Below are 13132 nucleotides of genomic sequence, written 5' to 3' on the forward strand. Positions count from 1 at the left end.
GATCAAATGTTCTCCTTTCTGTCTGCTCCATGTGGGCTCATCCTGTGGAAATCCTGAAAGTCAGGGAACTTCAGCTCACTCTGGTAAGAGGCATCCCCAGGGTCGCACTAAGTCATAAGTTACCCTTTCAATTCAGGAATCAGAAGTCCAAGATTTTTTTTTTTTAAGATTTTATTTATTTGAGACAGAGGGAGGGAGAGAGAGAGAGCGAGCATGAGCACAAGCAGTGGGGAGGGGCAAAGGGAGAGGGGGTAGACTCCCCACCGAGCAGGGAGCCTGACATGGGGCTTGATCCCAGGACCCGGAGGTCATAACCCTAGCCGAAGGCAGATGCTTAACAGACTGAGCCCCCGAGGGGCCCCTCAGAAGTCCCAGATTTTAACCAACACTTTCGTCTGCCAGTTAGTGGGTGTTGTTGGGGTACAATTTACATACAACAAACTGCACCCATGTAACGCACGCAGTCAGCGAGTTCAGACACGTTGTGCAGGATGTCTTGGCCACCCGCAGACGAAGTCTGGGCCCCTCCGCAGTCCTTCCCTCCAGCCCTGCTTCACGCGTGCAGGGGCTGACCTTCGTCACTGCAGACGAAGCTTGCGTTGTCTAGGGTTTTATGTGAGTGAACCAGACAGCACAGACACGTCTGCGCCTGGCTCCTTCCACTTGAGCTGATGATCTTTAGACGCAACTGCACTTCTTTCCTTTCGCGGCTGAACGACAGCTCTGTGGTGAGTGTGCACAACGTTGCCTTGACCTACCCACCTGCCGATGGACACCTGGATCGTGTCTGGATTTCAGTGCCTATGAAAAAGCTGCTGTGGACATTTATTTTAATTTCTCTTGGGTAGATACTTAGGACTGGAAGGACTGGGTCAAGGTACGTTGTATTTACCTTTCTCGCCTGTCGATCTGTCTCCCAGGGTGGTGGTCCCACGCGCGCTCCCACCAGCACTTAGCGTTGTGTCAGCGGGTGTGCGGTGGTGGCTCACTGTTCCCTGGTGACTAACGATGGTTCTTAGCTCTCGCGTGTTTACATGTCTTCTTCAATCATTTGCCCATTTTGTCTAATTGGCTTTCTATCACTGACTTGTAATAGCTCCTCCATGTTCTTTGTCAGATATATGTATTTTTCAGATATAAATATTTTGCAAATATTTTCTTCTATCTGTGGCTTGCCTTTTCATTTGCACATGGGTATCCAGGACAGCAAATTTTTTCACTTGATAAAATCAAATGCATCCATTTTTTTCTTTTATGAGTCTTGCTTTTTTGTGTCCTAAGGTTAATCTCTGCCTTGACCTCATGTTCATTCCTATGTTTTATTCCAGAAGTTTCAGAGTTTTAGCTTTTACGCTGAGTTACTTTTGTGTATGGTATGAAGTAAAGATCAAGGGTTATCTTCTCCACAAGCATGTCCAGGATCTGCAGCACTATTAAGACTTTCCTTTTCACGTTATCATGATATCTTTGTTGAAAACCAACTGAGTGTATATGTGTGGGGCTATCTCTGGACTTTCTGTTCTGCTCCACTCCCCTATGTGTCTGTCCTTCACCAGCACCACAGTGTCAGCTACTAAAGCTTCACTGACGTCTGGAAAACCAGGTAGCATAAGCTCTGCTTGGGTTACTGGCTCTAAAGTCTAGGGTTGTGCATTTCCATAGTTTAGAACCGCGCTGTCAGTTTCTACGAAGAAGCCTACTGGAATTTTGGTCGGGATAATCAACATCGTAATAATATTGAGTCTTCCAAGCTATGAATGTGCGATCACTCCCCATCTCTTCAAGTTTTCTTTTCAGCTCTCTTCTGAGGTTTGCAGTGAGGAGGTGGTCCTGAGCAGAAGGGGTTCTGGACAAGCCAGTCCTATACATGAGCTCAGACTACTTAACAAATAAGTTTGTTATTCTTATTACTAAATATTTTATTTTTTGGTATTATAGTAAATAGAATTGAATTTCTAATTTCATTTTCCAATCGTTTGCTGCCAGTACATTAAAAAATACAATTAAAATTTGTTCATTAGTCTTAGTTTCTGAAATCTTACAAAATTCACTTGATAGTCCTAGTTCTTTATGGAGATTTCTTAGGGTATTCTACATAATCATGTCATCTGCAAATAAAAACACCTTTACTGCTTTAGTTTTGAAACCTGTTTTAGGGCACAGCACTTGGTCTATGTTAGAGAATGTACAATATGCACTTAGTAGGAATTTGTATTCTGCCTTGGATGGGTGTAGCTTTCTACAAACAGCTATGAGGTCAGGATGTCTGAGAGAAGTGTTCAGATCCTCTATATCTTTACTAATTTCTTTTGGGTTTTTGTTCTAATATTTGGTGAGAAGAAGAGATGTTAAAATCTCTTATTATAATTGTGGAACTGCCCACTTCTCCCCTTAATCCTGTCCATTTTGCTTCATTTATTTTGATGCTCTGTTATTAGACACATTTATAATTGATATGTCTTCTTGATGAAATGACCCTTTTATCATTAGACATTTCCCCTTTATCTTTGGTAATACTCGACCTCCTGAAATCTATTTTATCTGATACAAATACAGCCATTCTAATCTTCTTATGTTCACTGTTTGCAAGACAGACACATGGATAGATAGATCTTAGATCTATGGATATATTTTGCATCTATATATCTTATTTTCAACCTGTGTTTTTTATATTGAAAGTGAATCTCCTATACACAGTATGTAGTAGGTCTTGCTTATCTATCCATTGTGACATCTCTTTTAATTGGAGAGTTTAGTCCATTAACATTTAATGTAATTATCACTATGGTTAGACTTAGGTCTACCATTTTATTACTTGTTTTCTACTAGTCCATCTGTTTTGTTTTGTCTTAATATATAAAATATTTTTATATTCTTTAAAGATTTATTTATTTACTTGAGAGTGAGTGAGCAAGCACTGGGGGAGGGGCAGAGGGAGAGGGAGAGAATCTTCAAGCAGACTCCCCACTGAGCATGGAGCCCAACTCCGGGCTTCATCCCAGAACCCTGAGATCATGACCTGAGCTGAAACCAAGTCGGACACTCAACCGACTGAGCCACCCAGGTGCCCATAATCTACAAAATATTTTTAGAGCAGTTTCAGGTTCACAGCAAAACTGAGCAGGAAGTAAGAGTTTCCATACCCCCCCCCCCACTACACAAGCAGAGCCTCCATCAACATCCTGTACATTTGTTATAATCAATGACCCTATACTGACACATCGCTGTCACCCAAAGTTCATATTTACACTATGGTCACTCTTGATGTTGTATATATGGGCTTTGGCAAATGTACCAGGACACTGTGGTGTCCAAATAGAGCTACTATTTTGTTTTCTTCTGGTCTCTCTGGTGTTTTATCCTCTGTTCTCTCTTTCCTGCTTTCTTTTATATGATTTGAGCATTTTTTAAAAGATTTTATTTATTTCTTTGACAGACAGAGAGACAGCCAGTGAGAGAGGGAACACAGCAGGGGGAGTGGGAGAGGAAGAAGCAGGGTCCCAGCGGAGGAGCCCGATGTGGGGCTCGATCCCAGAACCCTGGGATCACGCCCTGAGTTGAAGGCAGACGCTTAACGACTGCGCCACCCAGGTGCCCCTATTTGAGTATTTTAGAAATTCCCTTTCAACCCTATTTTGGTTCTTTGGTTATACTTCTTTGCATATTTTTATAACTTTGCTCTAGAGACTGCAATACACACCCTCTTTTTCACAGACTACTTAGAACACGGCACTGCTTCTACTAAACCCTATAGGTTTGTGTACCCGTCACCATTCTTTGTGCTACAATTGTCATGCCTACTACATCTGCATACATTACATACACAGGAAATGTTTTAATTTTTTAAAACATACGTACTTGAAAGAAAACATTTCCCCAGTTACTTACTGTCCTTGATGTTCGTCACTCATTCCTAAGATCTGAATTTCACTTTGGTACTTACCTTCAGTCTACAAAAACTCCTTTAGCATTTTTAGCAGTGCACACTTGATGGCAACACATTTTATCAGTTTCTCGTTCCCTGAAAATACTTGTATCTAACATTCACTCTTGGAGGTTAGAGAATTCTTTTAGTATTTTAGGGTGCAGTCCCACTCGCCTCTCACCTGATTCACAGTCTTTATGAAGCCGTACTGTACGTGATCTGTTGCTTTTCTCTGCTTTCAAGATTTTCAAAGTTAAGCTTGAGTTTTCAGTAATCTGAAAATGATGCGTCTAAATGTGACTTTGTTCATATTTATCCTGTATGTCTTTCACTAAATTTGGAAAGGTTTTAGTCATTGTTTCTTCATCTATTTCTTCTGCCCCACTATGTGTCTCTCCTCTCCCTCTGGAGTCTATAATTACCCATGTGTTAGACATTTCCCCCAATCAACCCCCCTTTTTCCTTCAGACTAGATGAGTTCTATCTATCTTTGATGTCATCAACTATTTCCTGTCAATCTCATTCTACTATGACCATTCAATAAAGTTTTCATTTCAGATGCTGTATTTTTCAGTTCTTAAATTTCCATTTGGCTCATTAAAAGTGTGTGTGAAGTGTGTGTGTGTGTGTGTGTGTGTGTGTATCCTATTTCCTTACAGAGATTTCCTATATTTTTGTTCATGATGAGTATATTATCCTTTACTTTACTGAATGTAGTTATTAAGTCTGCTTTAAAGTGTTTGTTTGACCAAAATCTATAAAGAACTTATCAAACTCAACACCCCAAAAACAATAATCCAGTTAGGAAATGGGCAGAAAACATGAATAGACATTTTTCCAAAGAAGACATCCAGATGCCAACAGACACTTGAAAAGATGTTCCACATCACTCATCATCAGGGAGATACAGACCAGAACCACAACGAGATACCACCTCACACCTGTCAGAATGGCTAAAGTTAACACCGCAAGAAACAACAGGTGTTAGCGAGGATGTAGAGAAAGGGGAACACTCTTGCACTTTGGTGGGAATGCAAACTGGTGCAGCCACTGTGGAAAACAGCATGGAGGTTCCTCAAAAAGTTAAAAATAGAGGGAGGCCTGGGTGGTGCAGTTGGCTAAGCATCCGACTTGTGGTTTGGGCTCAGGTCATGATCTCATGGGCCATGAGATCAAGCCCTGTGTTGGGCTTCATGCTGGGGGGGTCTGCTTAAGATTCTCTCTCTCCCTCTGCCCCTCCCCCTTGAATAAATAAATAAATCTTTTTCAAAAAAATTAAAAATAGAACTGCCCTATGATCCAGCATTTGCACTACTATTTACCCAAAGCATAACAAAAATACAGATTTGAAGGGATACATGCACCCTGATATTTATAGCAGCATTATCAATGGACAAACTATGAAAAGAGCCCAACACCCATTGACTGATGAATGGATAGAGAAGATGTGGTGTATATATACAATAGGGTGTTACTCAGCCATCAAAAAGGATGAAATTTTGCCACTCGCAATGACATGGATGGAGCCACAATGTATTATGCTAAGGAAAGTCAGTCAGTCAGAGGGAAGACAAATGCCATACGATTTCACCCACGTGGAATCTAAGAAACAAAACACAGAAACATATGGGAGAGGGGAAAAAAGAGAGGGAAACAAACCATAAGAAATTCTTAATGATAGAGAACAGACAGGTTGATGAAGGGAGGTGGGGGGAGGGGCTAGATGGGTGATGGGGTTAAGGGGGCACTTGTCACGATGAGCACTGGGTGTCAGTGATGCGCCACCAAAGTCTACCCCGGAAACCAGTACTGCCTGTATGTCCACTAAGTAGAATGCAAATAAAAATGTGAAAAACAAAGTGTTTGCTGGACCATCCGACACCTGGTCATAATAGAATTAGTGTCTATTGACGGTCTTTTCCCTGGAGAATGGCTCGTATTATTGTAGTTCTTCATACGGTCGGTAATTTTGGGTTGTATCCTATATGCTGCAAATGTTATGTTGTGGGACTCTAAATGTGATTATATTCCTCTGAAGAAAGTTAAAAAGTCTCAGCAAACTGAAACTAGAAGGAAATACACCAAGCCTGAGAAAGATGTCTATAAAAAGCTGTAGCTAACATCATACTAGCAGTGAAGTATAGGACATTTCCCCCTGAAGACTGAAGAAATCAAGGCTATCCAATCTCAGCATTTCTACTCAATGTGGTCTGCAGGTGCTTAGTCAATGCAGTGAGGAGAGAAAACCAAGAAACTGTTTCTGTGCAGATGGCATGACTATTTACATGGAGAATCCTAAGAAATCTACAGGAAGAGTGAACTTAGCAATGTTCCAAGAATATAAAGTCAATATACAAATCAATGGTTATCTCTATACATTAGCAACAATTAATCGGAAAATGAAACTTAAATATTTACAGTGGCATTCAAAAACATAATTTGCTAGGTCCTGGGGATAAATTTATTTTAAAATATGTAAGACCTGTATACTGAAAACTATAAAACGCTGCTGAAATTCAAGATCTAAATAAGGAAAAGATACACCATAATGGCATATATTATATACATCATTTTATATGTAATGGAAATATCCATTAATTCATGCCAGTGGATTACAGAATTTAATATTATTAAGATGTAAATTGTCCCTACATGATCTTATACTTAAGACAACACCAATCAACATTACAGAAGCCATTTGTTTTGAGGAATACACAAGCCGATTCTTTTTTTCACAAGCTGATTCTCAAATTTACGAGAAAATGCTTAGAACCTAGAAGAGCCAAGGCAGTTTTTAAAAAGAAGATGGAGGATTTACGTGACCTTACTTGAAGACTTATAAAGTCACATGACAGTTGGACTGATGGAAGTATAAACAGATCGATGTAACAAAACAGAGAATCCAGAAATAACATAGTCAGATGATTTTTGACAAGATGCCAAAGCAATTTAATGGAGAAAAATAGTTTTTCAACAAATAGTGCCAGACAACTGACTACTCACATGGAATAAAACTAGACCTACACTCAGATTACATGAAAAACTTAGAGATGGATCGTAAAGCTAAACGCAAAAACGAATCTATAAAGCTTCTAGAAGAAAATGAAGGAGACTATCTTGACGACCTGCTTAGGCAAGGACACAGAAAGCATGAACTGGAAAAGAAAACCAATTCACAAATTAGATTTTATCAATATCAAAAACGTCTCATCAAGATATACCATATGGTGGACGCAAGACTGTGCATGTGTCAAAGCCCATAGAAGCATACATCACAGAGAATACAGTTCAATGTGTGCAAAAAAATTAAACAGAGTGTCAGGGATCTCAAGACGGAACACGACTAAGACCACTGATTTTAACTGTGTCAGAAGTGTGACATCAACACACTGAAGGGACAGGAAAAAAGGAGCTGACCTCAGCATCTCTGGAAAATGAAGTTTGACTGGGAGGCGAAAGATGAGAAGAACTACACATAAACACTGTCCTCTACTCGGTAACTTTGTTTCTTGTGGGGATGGAACGTGGGTGAACAATTCTGAAACTGCTTTCTGTGCACACTGGGGCTGGGCTGGACAGATAAGAAAATGGGGGGGGGCGCCTGGGGGGCACAGTTGGTTAAGCATCCGACTCTTGATTTCGGCTCAGGTCGTGATCTCAGAGTACTAGGATCAAGCCCCGTGTGGGTTGTGAAGCCTGCTTGGGATTTTCTCTCTCCCTCTGCCTTCTACCCCCACCACTCTCTCCCTCAGTAGAAAGAAAGAAGAAAGAAAAGAAAGAAAGAAAGAAAGAAAGAAAGAAAGAAAGAAAATGGATGGCGGATGGTGGGAGCCAGGTTCCGACAGGAAGGTTACAAATAAGCATGTTACAGATCACAGGTTACAGATACACACAGACAGATCACGGACACGCACGGCATCGAGCCCCGCCCACCGGGAGGCCCTCAGGCAGGGGCTTCTCGACACCCCCTCCACGAAAGAAACCAGGGCTCCCGGGAGAAATGGCTGATTCTAGGGCTGAGGCAGGCACACGAGGAGCATCTGGGAGCACCAGCAAGTGAGAGAGTGCCGCCAACACGAACGATGAAAGCGCTTGCTCCCAACGGCCATGGCTGCAACACTGTGGGCAGCAAAGCCCCGCAGTGCTGGCTCGTCCCACCCCCTGCAGGGGGGCTGCCTTGCTTCGTGGCGGGCCGGCAAGAGAGGAGGGGGGGGGGAGACACCTGGCAGGCACCGCCTGGACCGGGTGACCAGGCCAACGTGCCCCATGCTGCCCTACGGACGCCAGCGACCCCCTGAAAGCATGTGACGAGAGGGCCGCCTCACCGCTGCGGTGTTCTCCCCCAAACCCACAACCCCACTCTAACCACCAGAAAACGCAGCAGACAAACCCAAAATGAGGGACATTCGACACAACGCCTGTGCAGTCCTCCTCAAAACGGTCACGGTCCTGAAAAAGTAAGAGAGTCTGAGACACCAGCCCATCCCAGAGGAGACAAAGGAGCTGTGACACTCAATTCAGTGTGGGACCTGGACGGGGATGCTGGGGAACCGAGTGAAATCTCAAGTCTGCGGTGTAGACAACAGGAACATAGCACTCCTGTTTCTCAGTTTCCACAAATGCACCGTGGTTACCTAATGTCGATACGAGGGAAAACTGGCTATCTTGAACATTTTCCTGTAAATCTAAAACCACTCCAAAATTTTCTAAGTGAATTTTTAAAATATACCATTAATAAAATGAATAAACAAGTCAAAGAATGGGGGATAATATTTGCAGTATGTCTGACAAGCCGTGTATCCAGAAGATATAAAGGGCTTTTACAACTTGATAATTTTAAAAAAGGACAAAAGACTTGATCAGACATTTCAGAAAAGAGGTATGAATGTGATAAGCAGGTGGAAAAGTGCTCAGCACCACTAAGCTCCAGGAAATGCAAACTGAAGCCACCATGAAACACTGCTCTGCTCAGTAGGCCCATTAGGCAAGGTCACTCGCAGGGATTTTCCCAAGAGAAAGGAAAACACACCCACAGAAAATGTGTACAAGAATGTCCATAACCTCTTTAGTCACACAAGCCAAACCCAAGAAACCCCACCACGGGCCATCACGGGACTGATAAGCGCACCGTGGCACAGCCCAGGAGCGCTAACGCAGCAACACCCAGGGTCTGAAGCCAAGACGACCAGGTGCTGGGAGATTTCGGAGACCCTGAGTCTGGTGTGGGCCCTTCCCGGCTTGCAAGGGGGTGCCTGCTTGCTGTGTTCCACGGCGCTTCCCTGGGCCTGTGAGCAGATTTCTCTCTCTCCTCATAAAGGCACTAATGCCACCATGCGGCCCACCCGCATGACCTCATCTAACCATAACCACATCCCAAAGGTTCCACGTCCAAACACCAAAACACTGTGAGTTCGGGTTCCAACATACGCATTTGGGGGACACAACCACTCAACCCACAACACAAGGGCCCTTTCAGGGATGACAGAAATGTCTTCTATCATGACAGGTGTGCAGGCGACACAGCTAGATGCATTTGTCACAATTGGTCAAACTGGACCTAAGCATTTCACTGCCTGTGAATCACACGTCGATAACTAACTGAATACATGTGATTCACTTTGAAAATCGCATTGGAGCCAAAAAGTCAAGTAACTGGGTAAAAATACTTCTACGTGGTAATGAAAAATTTGGTGAGAACTTAAATTGTACTATATGTGGTCTCACAACTCATTTTTCCTTAGAAGAATTGGTTTCAATGAAGAAATAAAGCCTCCAGGTTGCTCTGATTCTAAACAAGTAGCGCGTCAGGTTAACCGGGGAAACTATGTGTGGTCAGTAAATAGGGTTAGTGCTGGCAGGACAACCTGGCAAACAGGCCCTCCAGCCGGAAGCCTTGCCTTAGTGACCACACAACTACTCCCTGCAGCTCTGGCCCCCAGCCTTCAGGCAGCTGTGGCTGGACAGGAGAGTGGGGGACAGGTGGTCATCAGCTCCGGGTCTGATGTACTGACGGGAGCACGACACAGCCCACTGGACATCCCTCATCAAAGTAGGTACCGCTGGTTATTTTCCCAGCAAGCAAAGGAAGGAGACATGGAATCTGACTCTCAGGAAAAAATAGGAACATGCTTCTCGATCTGAAAATCCCATCTCATGCTGTGATGGAAAATAAATGCTGTCGACAACTTGACTGGAAGGAAAGAAAACATTCCAGGCAGCTGACATGTACGGCAGATGCCAGGAATGGCACCCACTGCCCACCATTACGTGGACTCCGCACACCTGACAGGGGTGTGCACCCCCTGGAGCCTACGCAAGAGGTTTGCATGTTGGGAAACCACTCAGAGGTACCCTTGGCCTTGGGGATGCGGAACTCTCAGTGCTATGGTGACTAAAGTCATCTTCCGATGAGTTAGATGACAAATCACAGCTTACCCCGGAGTACAAGAGTAAGTGAAGGGTTGGGAGGTGCCTCTGGGGTCCTGGGTGCTGCCTGGGGACCAGCCCACTCAGGTGATCACCCCCCAAGGCATCTGTTCCCTCTGCTTTGGGGAGGAATACACCAGAGCAGGGGTGGGGGTGTGCAGGTGCTACGAAAACAGACTTTCTAAATAATTCAGATTTTATTTCCTTTTAGGAACTTCTGAAAACAACGTGGCCATTAAGATTCTGGCTGAACACAAACGACTATACTATCCAGGGGCTCTTAGCTGGGAGTGGGAACTGGAACAATCCAGGTGGTCTATTAAACTTCCCCTGCCCAGGCCGCCTAGACCACCCTGTACTGGGACCTCTTCCAGGTCTCCCCCAGGTGAAAACCCACGAGAAAGACGAAGACCAAAGTCAGCCTTTTCCGTAGAGTGTAGTCGTACTAAGAAAAACACAAAACAAAAAACGGGGCTAAGTATGACACCTCCGAATTTAATAGGACGACGCGGTTAAGAATTATCACAAAACGGTTTTTTGGGAGAGAAGCTGTATTTGCCAAAATGCTATTCCTTGAAATCCTTGAAAAGCCATATCCAAATGTACCCAAACGACCTGGCCTTAAATTATACTTGAACTAATATGTCAAATTGTTATGGTGACAATACACTCCTTGAAAACCTACGTTACGACCTAACCTTGCCTATTTCATGGCGATAAACGGACTAATAACCCGGCAACCTCAAGGGAGAGCGCCAGTCTGGAAAGGGCTTCCAGGGCATCCGGCGGCCTCCCACTTCACGCCGCCTGGCCTCGGTCCTCAGGGCGAGGCCTCCTGGGGCTCCGCGACTTCGGGGACGTGGGGGGGGGGTCCTAAGTCCAGCTACCGACGGGCTCTCTTAGCGGACTGCACCTGCGGGAGGTTCGGTAGCCCGAGGGGAGCCGGGTCCCCGCGGACCTTTGTCCCGACTCCGCGCCCCGCGCCGCGCCCGAGACCGCCCGGCCCTGTCTTCCGCGCCCCAAGGCCGCCCCCCCGCGCCCCTGCCCACGCCCCCAGTCCGCCCCCAGTCCGCCCCCGGCCCGTGCCGCCCGCGCTCCCGCCCCCGGCCCTCACTCACCTCGGCGCCCTTCGCGTTCCTCTTTCGTACCCCCCGCCCTCCAGGCGGTCGCGCCGCCCTCCCTGGGATTTGTAGTCTCTCTGCCACCTCAACGCCGGTACCAGGCCCCTCGACTCCCAGCCTTAAACTACAACTCCCGGCGGTCACCGCGAGAGCTCGCTCTCTCCAGAAGGGCTCCGGCACAGGATTATCGCGAGGCCGTGGGAGGCGCGCGCGGAGCAACCTAGGAAGTGTAGTCTAGGGCGCCTCCGTCTTAATAGCGGAGGCTCCCAGACCGAGCTGGGAAGGAGAAGAACTACACCCCCCAGGAGTCTACGCGCGCCGGCCATCTTTGGCGTTGCTAGGAGACCGGGAAGCCCGGGGATGCCGGCCAGCAGGTGGCAGCGCTGGAAAGGCCGTGCTCCCAGCGTCGCGGAGTCCGCGGGATCCGAGCGGGGAGTCAGCGGGCAGCGCGCTACCCGGGAGGAAGTCCCGGATAACTGGGGCTTGGGCCCATGTCCGCCTCAGCGGAGGCTGCCTGGAAAAGAAGACCGCAAGTCCGCCCCCAAGGCGACGACGTTGATCAAATACCATTGGTTTTAGGAGGGGAAGAGAAGGCTCCCGTCGGTGGCTAAGGCGGTGCGAGGGCTACCTGTCGGTCTTACGGGAGGAAGTGAGAACAGGTGTGACCTCATACACGACAAGCTTACGTGGCGGGACGAGGCCATTTTAGGATTTGCCTGGACAGTAAGCCCGCCAACCGTGGCAAAGCAAAAACCCCTGCGTAGGCGAGAACGTGTCTCCTAAGAACCTGCTGGAAAACCTACGCCCACCTCAGGCCTCGGCGTCCCCTCGCGACCTTTCAGACCCCTGTGCCCTGGGCTGTCTGGACAAGAGGCCAGCGCTGGTCCCAGCGAGGAGCGCGAGGAGCCGCGAAGGGACCGGCCTCTGAAAGGCTCGCTGTTTGTGGAATTCTGGGTGTGAAGCCCTAGGACGGAGTCTTTGTTCTTGGCTCACCTTGCGGACCCGGCTCTGCCGCTTTGGGGACGTTGGGCAGCTTTTCTCGCAGGGCGGGGCCAGGATGAAATAGGGTATCTCGGTGCCTGGCCCATGGCAAGGCTGCCCTTTCAGCACCTCTTGCGCGTGCAGAGCAGGGGAGGGGAGCGGGGAAGGGGGTGTGCCAAAGAGCTTCCGGGAGAAAGGAGAGCCAGACTGACCACTCCCCTTGGCATGTCCAGCCTGCGTGCAAATACCTTCCTAATGATGGGTTGGCCCCGCAGAGTGCCGCAGACAGGCAAGGACACTGGGTGTGCCTCAAGGCGGTATCATCGTGAATAAAGAGGGGCTGGTTTTCCTCAAGGGCCTGTAAGTGAACAGAGAGCTCTGTGACCCTGGCCTGAACCAGGAAGGGCATCCATAGCCCAGCACAGGCACCAGGAGGCGCCTGAGCAGACTGTTTTCAGCATGGGCTCTTACGCAGGCTTTTCAGGTCCCACCTGCACCTGGCACTTCCGTATCAATAGGGATAGATGGGAAAGAGACAGGTGTGACCTGGGGTTTCTCTGAGCTGGTGGGGCCGGTCAGACGGGTTACACTTCCCACTAAACTACCCCTGCAGCCATGAGGCTTCATGGATGGGGAGGGGGCTGTGAATGCTCCCCACAATTAGTTCCAAAGTCCGTGG

At 46.7% G+C, this 13132-nt stretch overlaps 1 protein-coding gene across 6 annotated transcripts in view; it reads right to left on the bottom strand.

The window, feature by feature from the left end:
• CUNH1orf159 (chromosome unknown C1orf159 homolog) overlaps positions 1–11541 on the bottom strand; it is a 22107-nt gene extending 10566 nt beyond the window's left edge. For 2 of the 6 annotated variants that reach the window (XM_040645578.1, XM_040645583.1), the window contains exon 1: positions 8316–8334. In XM_040645578.1, coding sequence (XP_040501512.1) covers positions 8316–8331 — 16 coding nt within the window. In that variant the 5' untranslated portion in view covers positions 8332–8334. Of the gene's footprint in view, positions 1–8315; positions 8335–11469 lie in introns of those variants that run through there. The other 4 variants (XM_040645579.1, XM_040645582.1, XM_040645581.1 and 1 more) reach the window with 4 other exon arrangements.
• Between the last annotated feature and the right edge of the window lie 1591 nt (positions 11542–13132).

This window comes from Ursus maritimus, unplaced genomic scaffold, assembly GCF_017311325.1.
Source record: "Ursus maritimus isolate PB19 unplaced genomic scaffold, ASM1731132v1 scaffold_32, whole genome shotgun sequence".
NCBI classification, from domain to species: Eukaryota; Metazoa; Chordata; class Mammalia; order Carnivora; family Ursidae; genus Ursus; species Ursus maritimus.